Source organism: Haemaphysalis longicornis, unplaced genomic scaffold (assembly GCF_048455015.1).
Source record: "Haemaphysalis longicornis isolate Haplotype H1 unplaced genomic scaffold, Haemaphysalis longicornis Haplotype H1 scaffold_4, whole genome shotgun sequence".
In the NCBI taxonomy this organism is placed as follows: domain Eukaryota; kingdom Metazoa; phylum Arthropoda; class Arachnida; order Ixodida; family Ixodidae; genus Haemaphysalis; species Haemaphysalis longicornis.
The window spans coordinates 191,271,330-191,294,096 of NW_027526361.1; the positions used below are offsets into that span (position 1 = coordinate 191,271,330).

At 44.9% G+C, this 22,767-nt stretch overlaps 1 protein-coding gene across 1 annotated transcript; it reads right to left on the minus strand.

Moving 5' to 3' along the window:
- Positions 1–266: 266 nt before the first annotated feature.
- LOC144180162 (uncharacterized) lies at positions 267–19,456 on the minus strand. Its single transcript, XM_077708549.1, has 4 exons — positions 19,264–19,456; positions 19,030–19,118; positions 2,782–3,013; positions 267–370 (listed from the first exon to the last, which is right to left on the minus strand). Exons 1-4 carry the CDS (start codon positions 19,454–19,456, stop codon positions 267–269), a joined length of 618 nt encoding a protein of 205 aa, XP_077564675.1.
- Positions 19,457–22,767: the final 3,311 nt, after the last annotated feature.

A 22,767-nucleotide genomic window follows, 5' to 3' on the forward strand; every position in this document is an offset into this window, starting at 1 on the left:
TGCATGGTATTCCTTAAAAAGTGCACCTAACGCATATTTCACCATTGAGAACTCTGCTGCCTTGCGCTACAGGGTATAAGTAAGGAGTAGCCTACTGTTCCTTTAGAAAAGGAGTACAGTTGACCATTCCGAGCAAGACAGATCTTAAACAAAAGCAAGAACTACTGTTTATTGGTGCTTAATTTAGCATGGTTTTTCTTTTTTCACTTTACTTGTCCATGGGAGGAGCCGCCTTCTCCTTGTTCAAGATTGATGACAGGGACACTTTACTTGTCCGTGGGAGGAGCCGCCTTCTCCTTGTTCAACATGGATGACAGGGACGCCCGCACTGGTCCCTCTTTCAGCAAGCCAAACTTCTTGCATGTGTACTCTGAAAAATAAAAGAAGACCAATCATTAAAATTTGCCTGTCCATCATGGGCAGAGCTAAGTTAAACAAAAAATTTTTCTCCGAGTTAAGATACCGTAACTTGTTTTGGGGTCTAAGAAATGTAGGCACATTTGTGCAATAAACCTGGAAATCCCTGATAATGAGAGGTGAATCACTTTTGAAACCAATCATTCTAACTTTTACACCTTTTATTTAATTGCTTCAAATGGCTAATCGTGGTAAATGAGGTGCAAGAGGCAACTGACCGGTACAAATTACAACAGGCCAAGCCTACGCAGAACTGTTCATGCCAGCCTTTTTAAATTAGCGCTCCATTAGCTGCCTCTGACCTGTTGCCATGAAAAATTTGCCTTGAGACCAGATCAACTCAAATGCAACATCTTATCATGATCGTTCAGAGCAATCTGCTTGCGTAGCATGGCCACGTGGCAGCAGAGAACAAAAACAGACCAAAAAATTGGCAGCATTTCTGCTTCCTCGAAAGATGAGTCTCCACCCCCGTAACAATTCTCTTCTTTATGCCCTATTACTAATCATGCTCTTTCCCTTCCCTCTTGCTCCTCTCCCGAAAACGAAAGGGGTTTTACTCAATTCAAGTAAGTTGTTACCCATTCACACCGCTCGCTTGCCATTTGTGGAGAGTGCCTGCCTATTGCTGTATCTAGTTTTTTTCTGCTTGGAGTAGCTCAACCAAGTTTTTGTTTTAATGTTTGTTTTTGTCTCACCTCTCCGACACTAGTTTTAATGCATCGTTTGTTTATTTGCAGTCATCAAAACCAATTCAATTTGTACTCAACTCGGGTCTTCTAGCATGATTACACGCTTATGTTTGGGCTCAAATATGCCCGAGGTTTCCTTTGCACCAAGTACTTCGGCATGTGTAGGTTTATTTGAAATGGTTTTTCCTCTACATACAATGTCTTTTTCAAGCCCTGATTTTTTTCAACTGTTTTTAGCCGGGCAGCACAATTGTTGACACACACAGACAGGCAGACAGACCAAAATTTTTGCATTCCGATAGTCCAAGAAAGACTCATCTTTAAAGCTAAGATACCAAAATCTCACTGCAATGAGTCGTTTTGTCTAAGTAGGGTAGAGAGAGAGCAGCGCACACTCCCGTCTGTTGCCGCAGTACATGCGTGTTAGGTAAATAAATGTCACCACCTAGTGCCAAAGCTACATGAAATCCACTTTGCTGCTTCAAGACAGGAAAAAAAGGCAGCGTATTGAGCATGGCAGGACGCAAAAGCGCACAGAGACGTCTGGACCCCAGAAGTGCATCGGATGGTGTGGTGATGTGCTTTGCTACCCACTAGCGCACCCCGGTGAATTTTGATCCCAGGTGTCCTTGCAGCAACTTCTTACTAATGTTCTTACACACCAACGTTAATTTGTTTAAACAAACAAAAGTGCAAATTTTTACAACAAAAAATTCACTGCCATCCTCAATAGCATTGTGGAAGCTTTACACGAACCACTTTCAAGCGAAAATGAATGCTCCAAATACAGTTTCAACTTATTAATATCTACTGACACCCCGCTTCCTCGCAATTTCGGATTCATGTGGGTACCATGAACAATGCACTGATAGGATCTTATATATCTTGGATCAATTTGGTTGTTTAATTTGCAATCTGTAGCTGTTATTTGATTTTCCTTTTTTTGTTATTGGCCGCTATTACGCATCTATGCCCACTCTAAAATAAAATGTGTTATACTGCTGCCTCACATGGCTTCCAAATGCACTTCTCACATTCAGGCTTGTACGTACAAGTTAGCATATAGCTTGTTTTCAAGGCATGGCAGAGCCTAGGCACCACGCACCAAAAGGTAGAACTTAACCTATGTGCACTAACTGGAATCACAGCTAACAAACACAAACTACACGTGCCCACATGAGAGCCACACAAAGCAAGCTCACAGCCGAGCAAGCAGGCACATGCTCACTTGAGTCTCTTCAGATTGACTTGCCCGAGATACACCAAAGAAAACGAATGCAAACCAAAGACGCAAAAATGAATGACTGGATGAGGCCATAAAGAGTGCAGTATTAGTGGAAGGAGGAAACCAGTACTGGTTTTTCATACTCCACTGAGAATTTCCAGTTTCATGCAAGCTGTTGTATCCATCAGCACATGTGTTCCCATGCAAACTTTAAAAGCTTTCATGACCAGTGGGGCAGGAGTGCGCTGGTCAGCCGTAAAAAGCAGGTCGAATGGTTGGGCCCCTACTGCACCAATTCCAAAAGTTTTTTATTGGAAAGACATTATACAAGCTTCTCAAGGCCTTGATAATTACAGTGAAGATGGAAACCAATTGTAGCTCCTGACTTAAGTACACCAAGTAGATGCACTTCTTTACTAACCCAATGTGAAAACAGTATATACTCACTGACGACGGCGTTGACCCTGATTGGGTCCAGCTGCGGTTTGGCCGCCTTTTCTCTATGGGCATTGGACTGTTTGCCCATTATAGAGGTGCCGGCCAGCTCTCCTGGCTCGAAGAGTTGCCGGAGCAGTTCTCGCGCATACATAGTCGGGCTCTTCGAATGGCTGATCTCCAACATTTTCAGGAGCGAGCTCCGGACAGAAAAGCCCTCAATGTCCGTGTCGCCTTCAGGTTCCTGCAAATAAAATAAATTTAGTTATGTCACAAATAATATTTGGCTTAAAATTACATATTCCTGACATGAAACTTATTTAAAAATTTGATAATACTTCGTGAGGATTACACTTATGCATACCTGCCAGGTTTGCCGGGATGGCATTAGGGAGATCTGACCGGGGGGGAGGCGGGGGTAGTAGCAACAACAGAATGGGTTTTTACACACATTTTGGTGTTTACTTACAACATAGCAGGAAATGAACCATTTCTTTAAACTACCAGCAGGCTATATACAATGTTCACCCATGTGACACTTCGCCAAAACAACGTCGCCAAGGGTTGTGTCAGACATGGGTGCCCGGACCAGGGGGCGATTTTTCTTTACTACGCCGAACTGCCTTTCGCATTCAATGTTGCTGTGTGGTATTGACAGGATTCAAAGCATTACTGCTGAGATATGGCCAAACTTCAGGGATCCGTCTGCACATTGGATGTGGGAAATGGTGTTCCACTGGACATCAGCTTGCTCCTCTTAACCTCCAGAAAGCCACACAGACAAAATCATCTCAAACTATTTGTACCACATCCAGAAGGTATTTCAAGGGCTAAAGTTCACTCATGAGGTACAATTGAATGGAATCATAGATGTGAGGTGTGCACCTGCGGTGAAAGCCATGAGCACGTATGTTAAGCGTTTCAGCCTAGGTATGAACAGAGAATTTAAAATTACAATTTGGTGTGCTGAAAGCTGGTCAAGCACAGTATAGTGATAACTATCTGTGTGGCTTCCTCGTCAAGTCGTGTCTCTCAGGGCCCACGCGGCCCGCCTGTCATCTTTTGGGTTCCCTCAGGAACTGGTGGCGTCTGTCGCTGAAAGCCTTACCAAGGCAGATAAGACCGGTAGCGGTACCGCAAGTACACCAGCTGATGCGGGCGTGCCCAGCTGTCAGCGAGAAGAACGGGCAAGATTGCTAAAAAAAACATGCCACCAGGTTCATCCCGAGCAAAGGAGTCATCGTTAAGAGCATTCCTTTGTGGCAAATGCTACGAGATCAGACGGGACATCGCATAAATGACTAAGGGAGCTTCCAGCAGCAGTGGCGTCACTTTGCAGTGGGAGCCCACTTGGCAAGCGATGTGTACACGCGGCAGCATTTCATGCCCCTCGTGTTTGAGAAGGCATGCATGACCAAGCTAACATAGATCTGTAAGGCTTTTCACAGGAAGGCAGGCATATGTGTGAGCGTGCCATCTATTAGCCTCGTCCTGATAATGCTACCACCATGCGTTACATGTCGTGAATGTCCTGTGTGCATCTTTCCTCGTCCATGCCTCATTTCTGCTGGTGATATGTATTCAACTCCAGAAACTGGCCAAGAACATAGCCGCCTAGAGCCAAATCTGTAAGGCATCCGACATGTCATCAGAATGCAGGGGTTCAGTCGCCACCCTGGATGAGGGTTTTTCTCCACTTTCTTTCCTGACATAGTTTTAAAATTTGCTGACTCCACTAACCGTAATGCAAAAAAGAAAGTCAACCTGTTCCCCTGTATTGTAGATGGCCTTGCTTGCATATGCTTACAACAGAAGTGACAGAACTTGATGCTATGCAGCAAACCAAAAGCAATCAAATAGTGAATTTCACTCTTCAATCTGGAGGGGCAGCTAAATTCCATCAAAACTAACAGAATTCAGTACAGAGCAAGTAAATCCAAATGAACCAGCCGCAGGCGACTGATTACAGCCAAACATGGACCACCTGCAGTGGGATGAGCTGCTTTGGAAAGACCAGTACAGCAAATACCCTGCCGTCAAAAAATACACCTCTAGATTGCCAAGTGGAATTTCCCATGAAAAGCGTATAACTGGCAGCTGTTTTTCACAATGGCCGTAACCCTTGTATGGTACACGAGTATGCTGGTAAGGAGCACATGGGACCACCACCTGGGGTTCAAGATGCATAAATACCTCCTATAAATGTTGGAAATTTTTGATTTGAAATATTAAACACATGCTCCCTGAGAACAAAACAATTATTAAAATTTAGCTTAATGCTTCTTCCTTATTTCCCCTTCATTAGGCAGTGCTAACCCCAACTGCAAGTATTCAAACACTTCCCACTCATCGAACCCACTCGCACAACAAATTCTGTTTGCCGCCATAACGTTTTGTTGATGTAGCTCTAAAACTGACAACACAACTACAGCCCATTCATCCAGCTCAGTAGCATGTGGAGCATCAGCATCATGACATGCAAGTTTGGAAACAAGCATTGGCTCTCAAAATTTACAGCAAAACAGGTATTGTGAGAAAAATAAACAGCGAAAATTTAACGAAGACATGAGGCAAAGAAAGGAGAACACAACTTGCATCTCTGGTAGATTTATGCCGAGGCTTTTTTTCATATTAGAATGTACCAGCTGGCCCAGCAAGCTATACTACTAGAGGTGTTTTGCTTTCCATGTTAGTTCATTGGCCGTCAGATGGCTATCACGAGGAAAATTTATGTAATGTGCCTAAATTTAAAGTAGAAACACCATAGTTATGCAAGCCATAGACTGAACGATATGTAATCTATATTGGTCATACCCAGATACACTAAATGACCTGTACAAATCTGCATGCATCCCCTATTATAAACATGACTGCCAGTATAAGAACATTAAATAGCTTTAAAAAGTGTTGGCTGTAGTTTTATTTTCTTGGCCACACCTTCAAGACAGATGGACCTATGTGAAGTGTTTACTTTGATGAATTTTAGTTGTCAAGGTAGCTTTCTAACGGCTTTCTTTATAGCATAGCTTAAAATTCAGAGGGTTTCAAGAGCGGTAGTTACACTTCGGCTAAAAGGGGCACCATAGTTTTCTGAAAAGGCAACACGTGCTCAGGACTAATCCTCATCACAAGGGGATTTTTAAAACTCGGTAACGTGAGTACGTTGGTTTGAATTACATACCTTTGCCTGGCTGTTGGTAGTGGAGGCAACGGATGTTGCCTCCATTTCCGCACACACCACTCGCAGGTCTCTTACGGCACTTGCAAGGTCCACAAAACAAGATCAATAAATTACCTTTCAAGCTATAAAATGTGTTCTTATAAAAAAACATGTACAGTCATTACAAAATTAAAAACAAAAACAAAAATAGGAACTACAATGCACTAATGGGACATAGTGGTTCTTCAGGATTAAATAGTTGTGACCGATTGATTGTGTTGTTTAATGTGCTGAAGCTACATTTGGCCTATGAGGAATGCTGCAGTAGAGGGCTCCAGAACAATTTTGACCTCTAGGGCAGTGGTTCTCAAATGGGGGCATTTGAGGGGTCTGCAAAGCCTCCCTCATAACTCCTCTCTTCCCCCCCCCCTTCTTTTTTTGATTTTGCCAGCACTACTTCATTGCAATAAAAAAAGGTTTCGCCACATTACATGCACATTTAGTTGCTTCACGTAGCACATATTTTAACATCTGCTTTGTGCACAACACGCCAGCTATGAGAAGAAAAAACAGACGCAGAGAAGGCAGCTAACAGGTGTTTAAAAAGGCTTTTAGATTCAACAGCAAATTGTTTAACACTATGATGCGCATCATCATTAATACCACGCAGACAAGGCGGGTGGATAAGTGTGTAGGTGACGCAAGCAGCAAATGCAAATAGTTATTATAACACCGATCAACTTATGTTCTGTCTTGGGGTCCCCCATCACTTTCGCAAAGCCAAAAGGGGGTCCCTGGGGCAGTCATGGCTGAGAACCAATTCTCTAGGGGATCTTTACAGAGTCTAAGTATAGACACACAAGCATTTTCACTTTTTGCCTCCATCAGAAAAGCAGCCACTACAGCAGGAATTGAACTCCTGTCCTTGAGCTCAAATGGTTGTGCCGTCCGAGTTTATTTCAAATGTTATCACCCTACATTATAGTAATTGAGTCATGCATTAACTGGATCTTCACAGAAAGAAATGAAACAATTGTGCACTTGTGTTCATACAGCAAATTCGACGAGACCATGAAAATTTGTTCATATTATCAGAAGTTCGTCTTAAGCTGATATTTTGTACTGTGCATGCCACAAGCAATCAGAAGGGCTACTCACTTTAACCATGAAATTCGTTATAACGAAGTTTGTCTTAATGGGAGTTGACAGACATAATTTCGGTATTATATACCATTTTCGAATGACTATGCTCAACGTAATGCTGTTTGCCAACTTCACTTTTTTCAGAATCGCTGCTGTTAAAAAGAACAGCAGCGAATATAAAGAAAGTCAAAAAGCGTTCTCCGCCATTTCTGCTTTTACTATAACAAAAGGTGGTTTAGCGTATTTATCAGAGCACCATTATGGGCTAGTTGGTCACAGCAATTGTTAAACATGATTACTACACACACAACAGAATGGGCTGGAGGAGCCCGCAGGTGAAGAGCTCGGCAACAACTAATCTTTTCCTGCAGATGAAATAGCACCACTAGCGTCACTAAATAAGCTACGCTTAAGAGTACCGCCACTTCGTGCATAAGCAAGCATCTGGGGGCCATTTTGTTTCTGGCTTGCACTGTTGCCATCTCTCCCAACGAAACCGCCGCTGGTTGTGATGGGCAGGGTGTGACTAGCCGCTCTGGCGTTCGCGCAGCAAAGAGAGAGGGAGGCGCCAAGAAACAAAATGGCTGTGCCCATATGTAAACAAATATGTCGTGCCGACCGACCAATGAAAATCCTGGCAGCACACAACAATGACAGAAAAGAGTTCCGATACTCTAAAAGCCTTTATTTAGTCAAGCTAAGCACCACGACCCGCCGCGGTGGCTCAGTGGCTAAAGCGTTTCGCTGCCGAGCACGAGGTCGCGGCGGCCACTTTTCTGAAGGAGGCGAAAAGCAAAAACGCCCGTGTGTACGAGATTTTGGCGCCCTTTAGAGACCCCCAGGTGGTCAAAATTAATTTGGAGCCCTCCACTACGGCGCGCCTCATCGCCTGCGTTGCGTCGCGCGTTAAACCCGACAATCAATTGAACTATTACCACCCAATTACTCCTACTTTCATTGCACTATTTCATGTGCAGTAAAGAATGAATTAGCTAATGCCTAATAGTTATCTTGCGTGCTTCGTCCACCCTGTTGTCTTGTGCACTAAGCAACTACGTTTGACAATAGTGCATTAAGGTCGCCTAAGACAGAAAATACAGCCTGCTGGTGGATTTATTTAACAGTTTGCACAATGCAGAGAATGGCAGTCCTGCAGTGTACAAAAAAATGAAAATATAGAGTCAGAATACCAAAAACTGGTGCCAACTTCAGATAATCCTCATCTTGGCATGGTAGCAAGCTTCCACTTTTTGGCAAATCGTTGATGCAAAAAAAGGATACAAATCCTTGCACATAAACAGACCAGTTCTTGAGCATTGGTGGGACAGGCCACCTCTGACTGGTGCAATCTTTTACAACTGAGGGACCTAAACTTTCGGTCCTTGAAAGCTGTGCAGTTGAACCTCGTTATAACAAAGTGGTATCGCTGACGTAAATTAGTTCACTCTATCTGATATTCAATATAACATTATAGATAAAAATCGGCTCAACAAATCGGCAGCCTGGCTCTCGCAAAAATACTATAAAAACACATTCTGGCCTTCAAACCCACTAGAAACGAGGTAATCCTTATGTCTTCTTGTGGCATTTCAAACTAAATGAAGCGGAACATGAGAAGAAGAAATTACAACAGAAGAAAGTCCGTTGGACATTACAGGCCTGGAGTTTTTACTTGTATTTTGGGTTGTGCAACCAGTCAAATGCACTGCGTCGGAGGACAAAATTCTGAAACTTTTTCAAACAATAAAAAATGCCTGTTATCTCAATTTTTCATCTCGTTTTAATGCTAGCTTTCAAGTTTTGAGCCTTGCACAAACAAATAACTTCTTTGTCATAGCCGTAACTGCAAGTGGCTCTCGCGGTTCGGTTTCGTCCTAAAAAGAATAGGTGCCACAGAAATGAAGTGCGACCAACCAAACTTCATATTTTTTATCACTATAGCCGACAATTCCCTATATCGGTGTTCATTATAATAAGGTTCAACTGTAACAGGTATTTCGCTTCAGCATAAGAGCAGCACAGCAATTTAACTTACCATAAACTCCGTCTCTGTACGATGTCATGTACTCTATCGTAGCTTGAAGTTTCTCGTTTTCTCCCTCCAGGTCAGCAACCTTCAGTTTCAGACTTGCGATGACCTCCAATTAATCCTCGCACTTGTCACAAGACTGAGACAGGAAAATGATGCCGGTATTTATCATTTTCTCACAATATACACACATCCTGCTACGGTAGTAACTCAGTTGCAACTACACCGCAGAATATTTCGATAATTCAATGCACCAAGCCCAACTGTATACACAGCAAGAGAAGTACCCATAAATGGTGCGTCCAAGGGAAATATAAACAAGTGCAATATTCAAGTGCCAGCCTCTTTGACATTTCAAACTATCCTTTAAAGGGACACTGAAGTGACTTGTAAACATTGCGGGATTACTAGCACAAATTGTAGTCCAGAGTCCATAGGCCATGTTTGGACCACTCTGAGTGCGTTAAGCGAATTTATTCTGTAGAAAAATTAATTAAAAAATGCTGCCCTCCTCTCTGCATCCTCGCCCATTTTCTGGGGTGTATTCATGTGACGTCAGGAGGAAATGATTTGGCTTGACTGCGCTACTGCACGGCTCGCCGACCTTCCGACAGGGTCAGTCGGCCCAACGTTTAGTCCGCTGGCCGCCGACGGGCAGTCGAAATTCATTCACTCAGTTGAAACTAAGCCACGACACGTTTGTGAATGGAAGAATGGGCGTTTCTTTAGTTTGTACACTGTGTCAAGGTCCAAGTCCAGGTCGCTCCACACAAACGCTACGCAAGTGCACATGCGACGCTTCGCTGACTGGTATATATGCTAGGAGGAAAATCTAAGGACACTTGAAGGCGGGAGAAGATTCAGCAAAGTCAATATAGGTACTAAGGAAATAAAATCAACTGAAACTTTTACCGTACAGCGTAAACCTAAGGAGCAGGAAGCACTTTTTGCGCTGGGTGAACAAGCACAGCGGTCAGCAGCACGACCACACATCTGCGAACGCTTTTCTGTCTAAGAAACAATTGCTAGACATAATATAATGTTGAAATTTGGGGGATGCTTACAGCACGAGCGCTATAGAACAAATAGTCACCTAAGCTGCTTGAAATGCTAAAACTAAATAAAAGTGTACACTGGTTATATATTATATACCTTATATTTCCAACAGCGGCAGCGCTGGCCCGTCGCTGAGTGGTCTGGAGCGCTAGGTATGTCATTTTGCAAGTCGCAAGTTCGAATCCCCGAGGGTACATTTTTTTGTAAGTTGATTTTTTTCATTTCCGGCCGATGTTTTCTATACTGAGTTCACCATTTTTGGGCCGTAACATTCACTGCTCCACGAGAAAGTTCGCAGAACGCGCGCAGACTGTCACTGACGCGCTAGCGAGTTCTTGTTGGTGGGCTGTTGCCATAAGCAGAGACTGCTTGCGGGCAGTGGGCACAGGCCAGAATAGCAGACCCTTGGCCTGCTGCAAACACGCTTTTTACGATACAGGCATGAGTGAGGCAAGCTCCAAAGATGGAAGAAAAGCGCATAGCATATGAGCATCTGTGGGGACGCAGAGGGCATTCATCCACTGCGTAGCCCTCGGCTAGTGATTGCTACGATTCCAAGCCATCCTGGGAGGCTTATCTTAGGCATTTTACAGTTGTCAACACGGCAGAAGCGCGGTACGACGATTACTGAGATACCGAGAATGCCCATCCAACGACGTTGAATGTCAAGCATGTTGTTTTACAAAACCGAAACCAAAACTTGCTTGAATGTTAACCTTGGACATCGTCCAATCACGGTGCACCTCCTCCCGACGTCACAGCCTTTAGTGGGTGAGGCAGCCGCAGACCACGCATCGTAGTTTTTCTTCTTTCGAGCTTTAAAAATAATTACCGACTTGTCAACCGAATAAACGATGAAAAGTGTGTTAATTTCAGCGAGTCTACGCAGTGCAAGCAAAAACGGGAGCTTGACAAATTCACTTCAGTGTCCCTTTGAATGAACCCTCAAGAGCAGTTTCCTACCCCTCTACATTTCGGTTTGTTTTGCATGATGGCGCCATTCGCGAAGAAAAGTTTGAAAGGCAATAATTTCAAAGTACGCTTTTCTTTTCCAATAACATGATTCACCCAGGGAAGCGGCCATGTTACACTAACTCTGGGTCATCCTGGTGTAGTTTCACAGGAATGTTCCCTTCAGCTATTACCAATTACATGATGATGATGATAGTTTGATTTTATTGGCGCAAGGCCGACATGGGCAAAGAGCGCCAAACAGAAAGTTATTTGATGAGGAGACAACACGAAATAAAATAAGTTAAAAACTATGAGTACGGCTGGTGTAAAGGGCCAGGGTGAAGAACAAGAGTGGTTAAAAAAATAAATAAGGTGGCTGGTGTATAGGACCAGGGGTAAAGCTATGGGTGGTATGAGATGAGTTGTAAAAAGCGAACTTCTGATAGGAACTTAAAGGTGCGCTGAACAGAAAACATGGCATCATCTCCTAAGAAGTATGATGGGTGTGGTGGAATATGTCGTGTGTGTAGTTGAGGGAAGTGTTTGCGTCGTGTAGTGTCGAGTGCCTTACATTCTATGAGGATGTGGATCACGGATAGGGCCTCTCCGCACCTGCTGCACAGAGGTCTTGGAGATCCAGTGAGCAGGTGCGAGTGCGTTGCGTGAGTGTGCCCTATCCGTAATCTAGCCAAGGAGACTTCAGTGTGTCTATTGCGTGTGTCGGTGGTGTATGGTCCCAAGTGTGGTTTTATTACGTGTAACTTGTTGTCGGTTTGTTCGCTCCAGTGTGTTTGCCATGTTTTGCGAAGTTGTTGTCTGATGTGTGGTTTCACGTCGGTGTAGGGTAATGTGGTTATGTCTACTGTATTCGAGAGTGTAGCAGCAGCGGCCATTCGATCCGCTGCTTCGTTCCCGGCTATACCACAGTGGCCAGGGACCCAGCAAAGGACTAGTTCAAATTTGTGGACATACACAGACATAATACCCTTGACTATTAGATTTACAACGTGATTTTTTGAAGACTTTGTTGACGACAACGCCCGCACGACACTGAGGGAGTCTGTATATATAACGGATTGTGGGATGTGACTTTGAAGGATACGATTAACAACAAGAAGTACACCATAAGCCTCTGCCGTAAAGATACTCGTATTACTGTTAAGAGTTTTAGTGACATTAAGGCCGGGCCCATGCGCCGCGCAGGACACAGAGGTGGCAGTTTTAGAGGCGTCCGTATAAAATTCGGAAAATTGATACTTCTGCTGCAAATAGAAGAAATGCTGCAGAATTGCACATGTGGGAGCTCGGTTTTTATCTACATGTGTGAAGGATGTGTCGCATGATATAGGGCGGAGATGCCATGGTGCTATAAAATCTGTTTGATAACTTTGTATGGTGTCTAAAAATGAGACAGAAAGCTCTGACGCTTCCTCTCTAACTCTGTAAGAGAAGGGCGCAGAGAACGATGGTCGGTTTAGGAGTAGTGCAGTCATAGACGTATCATAAAAAACTGATGTAAAAGGATGGTGAGGCATTGATGAGATTTTAAAAGCATAAAGCAGGTCTGTGTAGGCTCGCTGACGTTCTACGCTCCATTTGTTGCACTCTACATACAGACTTTCGACTGGACTAGTCCGAAAGGCACCACATGACAAGCGGAGCCCTAGATGAAGCACAGGGTCCAGCATTCTGAGGGATGTTTTAGTGGCTAGCCCATAGACAACGCTGCCATAGTCCAGTCGTGAGCCTATCAAGCTGGTAAAAACACGTAAAAGAAGTTGTTTGTCAGCACCAAAAGAAATGTGCAACAGAACCTTCAGGATAGTCAGTGTTTTTAAGCATTTATGTTTTAGTTGTTTTATGTGTGGGATAAATGTGAGCTTTTCGTCAAAGATTATACCTAAAAACTTGTGTTCTTTCTTGACAGGAATCGAGACACCATTGAGATGATTGTCTGGATCCGGCCGGATGCCACGCCTCTTGGAAAACAAGACACAAGTGCACTTCCCTGGATTAAATTTAAAACCGTTGCTGTCTGCCCAACCAGCTAGCTTGTTAACACCAAGCTGGACTTGGCGCTCGCCGACAGACAGGTTACAAGACTTAAAGGATAATTGAATGTCGTCTACGTAAATGGAGCAGGAAATCGATGGTGGTAGCGCCTTCCGAAGGGAATTCATTTTTACAATAAACAAAGTGCAACTCAAACCTCCACCTTGCGGCACGCCGTTTTCCTGCACATGAACCCTAGAAAGTGCAGTTCCAACTCGCACGCGAAACGTTCTTTCAGACAGGTAACTGGCAAGCGTGTTCATCATGTTACCCGACATGCCAAAGGACTTGAGGTCGCTTAGGATGCCATACCGCCACGCGGTATCGTACGCTTTTTCTAGATCAAAGAATACTGTCATACAGTACTGCTTATAGAGAAAAGCATCTTTTATATACGCCTCTAATGCAACGAGTTGATCGTTGGTAGATCGCCCCGCCCTGAAGCCCGCCTGGGAGCTCTCGAGAAGACCATTGTACTCTAAGAAGTACACAAGTCTCCTGTTTATCATCTTCTCGAAGAGCTTACACAGGCAGCTTGTCAGGGCAATGGGGCGGTAACTGGCAGGAGAGGAAGGGTCCTTCCCTTCCTTTAGGGCAGCCACTACTATGGCCTCCCTCCAAGAGCGTGGAATGTGCCCCGAAAGCCATATTTTATTGTATAGGTGTAAGAGTGTTTCAAGAGTGTCTGGGTGTAGGTGCTTTATTATGGTGTATGTAATCTTATCTGCGCCTGGAGCTGAAGGTTTCCACGTGCTCAGGGCAGCCCTCAACTCATAGAGAGTGAATTCAGAGTTGTAAGAAGTTTTTGATTGGTCTTTGTTGTGTAAGGGCTTTTTTTCTGCAGATGTTTTGTGTTTCATGAAAGCGTTTGTGTAGTGTGCTGAACTAGACACGTGTTCGAAGTGTTGTGCAAGAGTGTTAGCCTGGTCTTCCAGTGTGTCCCCTGTTGTGCTAACCAGGGGCAGGCTGTGTGTCTGTTGTCCTTTGAGCTTGCGTATACGTGTCCAGACTTTGTGTGTGTCTGTGTATGAATAATTGGATGTCAAGAAGGTGTGCCAACTCTCTCGTTTTGCCTCACGGCGCACACGTTTTCCAAACGCCTTGGCCCGTTTGAACAAAATAAGGTTACCCGGCGTGGGGTACCGACGAAGGATACCCCACGCCTTGTTCTGGGCCTCTCGCGCCCGCCTACAGTCCTCATTCCACCACGGCCTCCTCTGGTTGCACGGGGCACCAGAGGCGTGGGGAATGGACTTTTCGGCGGCGTCGAGGATGTGTGCCGTGAGGAGTTGGGTAGCTTCTTCAACGTGTAGGTGTCCTATGGATGTGTGGTGTAGTTTCGATGTCTCTGTAAATGTGTTCCAGTTAGCTCGTGCTTCTTGAACCTATTATGGGAAGATGAACTGCTTGGGCCTTTACCTATATATGTTAGTGGTGTGGGGAAGTGGTCACTGCCATATGGGTCCGTGCCCACACCCCACTCAAGACATGGTAAGAGAATTGCCGAACCAATAGCCAAGTCAAGATTTGAGTATGTATTGTGTCCTATGTTATGATATGTAGGCTGTTTATTTTTGAAAAGGCATGCTCCAGAGGATGTAAGAAACCTCTCTATCAGGCGACCCCGGGCATCCGTACGAGAAGAGCCCCAAAGAGAATTGTGAGCATTAAGGTCGCCTGTTAGAATGTACGGCTCCGGCAGCTGGTCGACCAGCGCCTCAAGTCAGAGCTCGAAAGTGCAAGATCAGGAGGGATGTAAATGGAGCATACCGTTATCAGCCTATTAAATATTATTGTGCGGATGGCTACTGCCTCAAGGATAGTGTTCAAGGTGACAGGGTGGCATGCTAAGGATTTGCGGGCGATTATGGCCACACCGCCAGAAGAGTGGGTGCAGCCATCCCTGTCTTTCCTGTATACCAGGTAACTATTCAAGACATTTGTGTTTTTGGAATTCAGATGTGTTTCCTGGACACACATTAAACTTGGCTGGTTGGCATGCAGAATCTTATGCACGTCGTCAAGATTATTCAGAAGGCCTCTGCAGTTCCATTGAACTATGTTTTCTCTTCCCATTGTTATGTGTTCAGAGCTACTGGAGTGTGATTATTTATGTAGGGTCTTTCGGGGCTTGGACTCTTGGGAGGGGCTTTCTGGCCTTGTCTACTGACCTGGACGTCACAGCCCGTTCCTTCCGCTGCGATGAAAGCCGGAAGGGCTCGACGTCCATGTCGTCATCTGAAGGCAAGGGGGTCCTCAGCGGACTAGGCCCCCTTGACGTGGTACCCTTTCGGGCATTCTTTGCCTGCGCAGCGAGTGCCGAAGGCGTGGGAAGCACGACAGGTGGCACAGGCAGTGAGGCAGAGGAGGGGGTCGCTGCGACTGCCTCCGTCTCCATCTCCGTGCCCTTGCGTGTGCTTTGGGCCGGTGGGGAGGATGCAGTGGATGCAGCGGCATCCCCAACAGACGTTGCAACCACAGCCGCTGGTGAGTGAGCGAGCGGTGCAGAGGCTGGTTGGGCTGCCTGAGGCAACCCTGGGGGGGGGGGGGCGGGGGCGGGACCAAGTCCGACTCGCGGTACTGGGTCCCCGCCGAAACCAGACGCCGCTCCGCCCCCCGGCGAGCTGCGTCGGCCTACCTGCCCAGAGGGAAGGAGGCGAACCTCTTTCGCGCCTCGGGGAAGGTGATGTTCTCGTTTAGTTTCAAGGCAATAATCTGTTTCTCTTGTTTAAACTTCTCACAACTTCTGGAATAGGCAGCATGCGGTCCCTGGCAGTTCGGACAGGTGAAGTGCTCAGATTCACAGTTATCGGTTGGATGATCTTGTGCTGCACATTTGGCGCACGTCAGTTTCCCACGACAAGAGTTTGTGCCGTGGCCAAACCGCTGACACTTATAGCAGCGGCGTGGATTAGGCACGTAGGGTCGGACCGGACATCTAACGAAGCCTGTGTTGACCGACTCAGGAAGCGTTGAGCGGTCAATCGTCAAGATGATGTGTTTGGTACGAATGATTTGATCGTTTCGGCGTATGGTTATTCGCCTCACTGCCGTCACGCCCTGATCATGGAGGCCCTCGAGCAGATTGGCTTCAGTTTCACTTATAAGATCTGGATCAGAGATCACGCCTTGGCAGCTATTAAGGCTGCGATGAGGTGTGATCTTGATGTCAACATTGACCATGCGCGTTTGTGAAAGGAGGTTTGCGGACTGCTGTTTGTTGTCTACCTCAATCAAAAGTTCTCCCGTTTTCAGTTTTTTAGCCTTGTACGACTTTCCAACAAGGCTTTCAAGATACTTGGAGATTAGAAAGACGGACTGGGAAGTGATTGGTTTTGTTTTGTCAACAAATTCCATGATCAGAAAGCGCGAGAAATTATCGGGCTTTGGGAGCGAGATTGATTGCAACGCAGGAAAAGGTACTTCGGTGCGGCCCCTTTTCGGCGGCCGATCACGTCTGGGGGGGGGGGGGGGTTTGGAAAATGCCATATGATACATTGGAAAGCAGGGAGACGGGGGTACTTTCTCCTTTGACCTTACCCTGGTAGTCAAAGAGGTCCCGGAGCTCCCTGCCTGGTAGACAGGCAGGGAGCCCATCGGCCGGAGCTTGACCAAGGCTCCGACGGCCACCGTTCGTGGTTTCTAACCCTCCACCTATAAACACATTGCCACGGTTGGATCCAGCGTATGTTTGGGGGCTCGGGGTCCGCGGTATCGCCAGTACCGTCACCAAGATTGCTCAAGGTGCCCCGTGCGGGGATTACCAATTACATCTATCAGGCATTACTGCCCAAGCAACTCCACGAAGGGTACTGTTCCTGCTTCAGGTGACAAACTTCACACTCAGAAACGCTAACTTAAGCTTGACTGAGCTATTCAAATGTTCTCCAGCATAATCCACTCATTGTCTTACTGAATGAAAAAAAAATAGCACTATTTTCAATTGAAGCTAAAATGTATCATGTTCACCATAACACCTGGCAGCGTTCCCCACGAACGAATACTTCTGTTAAAATACAGCCTACGCTCAGAAAAAAAAGAACTACATTCCACAACAAACTGCTTGATGCCACTTCCCCCCCCCCATTCGTCACATAACATATGGACTCAGCCAGACATAAAAGGCCATTTTGTGACATGGCACCAGTGTCACCAGGTAGTTCGTAACTGAATGTTCATCATTAAGGCCCGAGAAAACATTTAGTTATTTGTTTTTTCTGCGGAAGCCATAATATGGGCTTCCGTAGACACAGTGAGCGACGCTACAACACAGTTTCCCTCAAATAACACTGTTGCTGAGTAAAAATACTTTGCAGGATGTGGATAGTGTGCTGGGACTTCCGTTCACTAGGATACATTGCTAGCAGTCTGTGTTTTACTGTGTTGTGCACTGCTGTATTTTTTGTACGTGCTTTATCCATATGAATTAAGCCAAGATTTAAATTATCTAACCAAATTCAACACACAAAAATTCCAAAATGAACAATGTGACCTCACACACAACAAAGGCCATGGCTAGATGGGTGGTTTTCACTCATCCAGACAGTATGCTTCACAACTCATGGTGAAATCAGACTCTTGATTGTCAACTATTCCGCCAAACCACTAATGCTCACTGGCTAACCAAAGTTGCTTAGGTGTTAACTACTATTAATATTACAGATGACTGGACATGATTCCAGTGACGGCTATATCTGCCATGGCTTCAGTAAGCAGCTCAGCCGGTTGGGTAGACGTCAAAACGGCGTATTCTGAATGCAAGTTGTGCAGAGAATCTCGAAGTGCGAGCCAGAGGAAAAAAGTACAGAGGAGGCTATAGAACCTAGGACAGTAACGTTAGCAAGTAGAGACATAACACCAAATACCAGTACTAGATGGTGTTCACCCAGCAGATATGAACAGTTTCTGCTCTCTAGATGGAAATCTAGACACTTTAAACTCCTATCTGCATGGGAGTTTAAACCTCTGCACTACACTGGCACGGCTGGTAATGACCAGCGTTCAGAGGGATAAATACCAATCACACGTTATCAAGAACATTCAGCTAGCCAGGAGACAGTGCAAGCAAAACAAACGGCTGGAGGCAATGTGTTGCCCCGTTTTGCATTAATAATGGCTATTGCAGTCTTGTTAGTGCCAGCTCCACTCAAAGTGGAAGAGCAAATGCTTGCACTTGAAAAAAGATGTTTATCAACAGTTGAAGCTGCAGTCTTGCAAACCTCCTTTGGTAGCAGGCATACCAAAGCACTGTTCCATTAACCCGATGTAAATGCAGGAATATCTGTCCCACAACAGCATAGTCCTAACTGCCGTGGTGGTTATTAACGCTACGCTAAAATTAGGAATAAGGTAATACAGAAAAATGATTTTCCGTGATACACAGACATCTGTCATGCTTAACGAACCCCAAAATTCCTACGAGCAAAAGAGGAAAATTGTTACTTCGAAATTTATCTGTTTGTCAGATGCGACAGAGTAAAAAAAAAATACATAACAGGCTCGAATCACGAGACCTTTGTTGGCCACTCGCACGTCCATTAATTGCTGAATATTCTAACAGCCTATTATCCAACCATGGCGTGCGGCTCAGACAAACGAACTGATGGGGACGCAGGGCGTTTTCGAGACGTCGGCACCCACTTCTATGTAATGGCTCTCGCATTAATTCCGGGTTTTTTTAAATATCTATACTACATTTTGCTTACACAAAAACAGAGAACAGTAGTTACTTTGCGTCGAAGCCCCGCGAGGAGAGTCATATCACGAACGTTCCGCCGGTACCAACCAGCCTAAGACGAAATTCTATGCGACGAATCGGCGGAATCTTTAAAAGCGCGTGCTATTTTCCTCAAAAATGTGTACATACACTCGCCTCGTCACTGCGACCAGCAGTGGCAGCGCCAGAACCTTGCTTGATGTCGACCCTGCAGCGCTTCTCCATCTGCTGGAGGGTACCTGTTGGGAAAACAATGTAAGGAACGCGCAATAGCACATTTCCCTCAGCGAAAAACAAAACTGCTTTTTCAACATAACGGACATATGCGCAAAGGCAGATTTCCGTAAACGAACAGCTTTTTCGATATAATGAAAGCGAACTCACCCACTGCGATGATTTGCGCCGGGTGTTTCTCGCCGCTCCAGCGAATCAACACCTCGGCGCCCACGACGCCAGCGTCCTTCGGGTTTTGGAGAATGGCGGCCCCCACCTTCGTGTCGACAACATCCCTTACCGACACCACATCGAAAATGCGTGCCCGACCCGTCTTCAACCACTTCACCAACACGTGGCTCATGGCTGGCTCTTGTTCCCGACAAATACAAAACAAAACTCTCCTAAACTCAGCAGGATGACGGAAGAAGGTCGCCGAGGGATGCTTCCTTTTATACCTCCGCGGCTCCTGCGATCAGCCATTTTCGTTTCAACATCCCGCGATCCCGTGAACACCGCGACACTAGCGACACCAATGACACAGTGGGCCTCCTCAATTTAAACAAAAAAATAATTTTTCTTGTAAATTAGTGCGTTACAAAGAAATAATATTGTCTAGCGGTGGTATAAAAAATACCGCGTTATTACACCACAACGGCACAGCGAAAACGAGCCAGCCGAGCCAGCTTGGTATGCGACCTACTGGGGAGTCCAACATGGCCGCCAGCGAAGTGGTGGTGTCCCGCATAGAGCTTCTCGCACTATGATGGCCCATGCTTAGTAGTCCATGTTTTTCTTTCCTCCATTTGTGTGGTCGTTGTAGTACCGGAATATTCTAGTACGCTGTATGTGCATGGACGAAGAAAAAACTCAATGCACTGTGTGTACTTATCTATAATATAGAAACTGAAGGACCATATTCCAGTGTTCGTTTCAGCTCATACAAACCTCGTGTATACGGCATTATCAGATGCTGCTCATTCAATAACATTTATTTAGTTCGGTCAAACTGAAGCTGGTGTATCGAAACGTTTCCCGAGTACATTTTTGTTGTTATCATAGCACCCGGTAGAAAACATGTGAACAAACACTTCCAGGTCGCAATCTCACACAGGTATTCTATCGTAACGCTATACCAGCGATCTGCGTAAACAGCATGAGGGCGCATTGTAGAAACCCCGTATAGAGCCAAAGGGACTTCGAAGATGGCTTATAATGTCTTGTTTATTATTTAATGGGAGTCTTCTTGCGGAAGACGCTGTCGCAATTATTTCTCAGACACTCGTAAACCGCAGCTTCTACTGAAAAGTATCGAAGTTTTGGCGAAAATTCTATAAACAATGGTGATTGAGCGTTCCTTGCAAGAAATTCATACATTATCAACACGCAAAATTTCGGTGGCATATCCAACCACGTGTAGAAACTGAGTTCAGCTGACTAGCACAGGGACGTAGACGCGTGCCAGGCAGCTGTTTGATGACCCCAGTTTTTTTAATGCAGAACCAACATGTAGAGTTTTTTTAGAGAGCTCCGCACAACTTGAACCAATTATGAAAAAAAAAAAGCTGAGTGTGTAAAGCATTGTCATGCATACCTTCTTGCTTTATATAACTATAGGATGAACTTTAACAACAAAATCCGTCTGAAATTTTGTAATGAAGTAGTTATGGAGTGTAACCTTTTTTTTCTGCAAAATATTTATTCGGTTCTTAGAGAAAGCCCGCCGAACTTTGCGGACGGTGCGCATCATCCAAGATGCTCGCTATCTTAATCAGGATATGCGCCGCAATGTTGCGCTGTTCCGACGTTTCCGCAGTCACTACCAAGCATCATCAGATACCTCCTGTCGGAAACATTGATATATATTTTGCTAAGTTCGGAGCTGATGTATTTTTCTCCACAAACTTGTAATTCTACGAACTAAACCTAGTCGTTGTAAAGGATGCATGTTCCCTTTTCTTGAACAAGAATTCAAACCAGAAGTAGTGTGAACAACATATTAGGAAAGCGTGGGCATACATTCTTGTAGTACTTTCTCTTGTAGTAAATAAATTATTTATTACAACATAACTTTTTGGGAAGGAAATCGATACGTTTTCCTTTTCGCTAGAAATGTACGATGTAGAAAGACCGATAGAATATAATATTTTTCAACGTTGAAAGCAAACAAATAAATATTTTCGACGCTTTACCGCTTTGTAATGAAATTGTGCTATCTCCACGAACGTCCACAAAACCTACCTGCATTAAAATAATTTCTTTATTGCAGGGAAATACAACATTTTTATTTTAGACGCCTCTGGCCCAAGTTTCGCGAAAGGCACTCGGGGGCTCACCGACGGGGCTTCCCACTAATGTGTGATTTCAGCTACTTGTTTTTTAGAAAACACATCCTTTTGAAGTTTTCGTACGTTAGCTACAGGGCGTGCGAAATAGCCGACAAACGTATTTCAGACGTCAGCCTTGCAAGGTATGTTTTCTTCGCATTGGCATAGGCAAGGTCACCCCCCCCCCCCTTCTGAATTTCTTTCAAGATTGGAAGGAGGAGCAGAAGTTGCTCTCATTCCTACCGAAATATTCCAGCGCGGAGGGAGGGAGAGGGAATATCAAATAATCAGTGCAGATAATTGGTTTTATCTAGAGTCTCCCCTTCCGAATAAAGAATTATAATTGTAACACCACACCACTTCCAGTTCGCACCAACCATATTCGGCTTCGATGGCGCTTTTATTGCTTGTTATGCCTGTCAACTTGATCAACAGGCATTTTTATTGCCGTCAACAAGCCGACAACGTGATATGTGGTGTCTGGAATCATCGTAATAGGCAGCCATTTTACCTCGGTGGGAAAAATGAAAAAAAAAATGAAAAGTTATGTAGAGTACCTTCAGAAATCCCAAGTTTCACATTTAAATAATATAATAATTGTTTTCCTATTTTGCATCATTTTCTGCTCAAATATTACCTCAAAATTTCTGTTTTTTTGTTTTTTAGGTGCATTGCCGGTCGCATCCATTCCGGTTGTAGTGTGCACCCACTCTTCCATTCCTTCGGTCATACCTTGTTTACCTCAATTGTTGTTGTTTAGTTATTTGGTGACCTTGTTTAGTGACTCTAGTTCCGACATATGTGCACACCGTGAGCGTGATGTTCAAGTTAAGCGCTGTGGACGTAACGTCTGAAGCAACCTTTTGAAAAGCAAGTGTTTGGGGTCGTCCACGGCTCGATTGATCTCGGCCGATCTCAACGTGAGTATCCGTATTTCTGACTGTTTCCTATACTGCTTCCTTTGGTGGATGTAGAGAGTTAAAGTGGGCTGGGGCGTGCGAATACAAATGCTAACTTAACGGCACGCTCTATTTTATTTCTGTCGGCTATCAGATTGACGTGAGCATGGCCGTGAGATGGTCGCCCTGCATATGCATCTGCGTGGGCTTCAAGCTCAATGTGAAGTCAGCATTGTGTGTAGCGCTACATTTGACTTGGGAAAAAAAAAGATCGTTTGATGTCCAAGATCAGAATTGTTTGTTCGGCGTTATAAATCTGCCGGTATAAAATTTGGTCAGCCTTGACTAGCATGTTCAAATGATAGATGTTTGTTCGGTTAGGCGACGCCAATTGTGATACTGTAAGAATTGTGCTTTGTGGTATCATTACGACGCACTTTCATGTACGC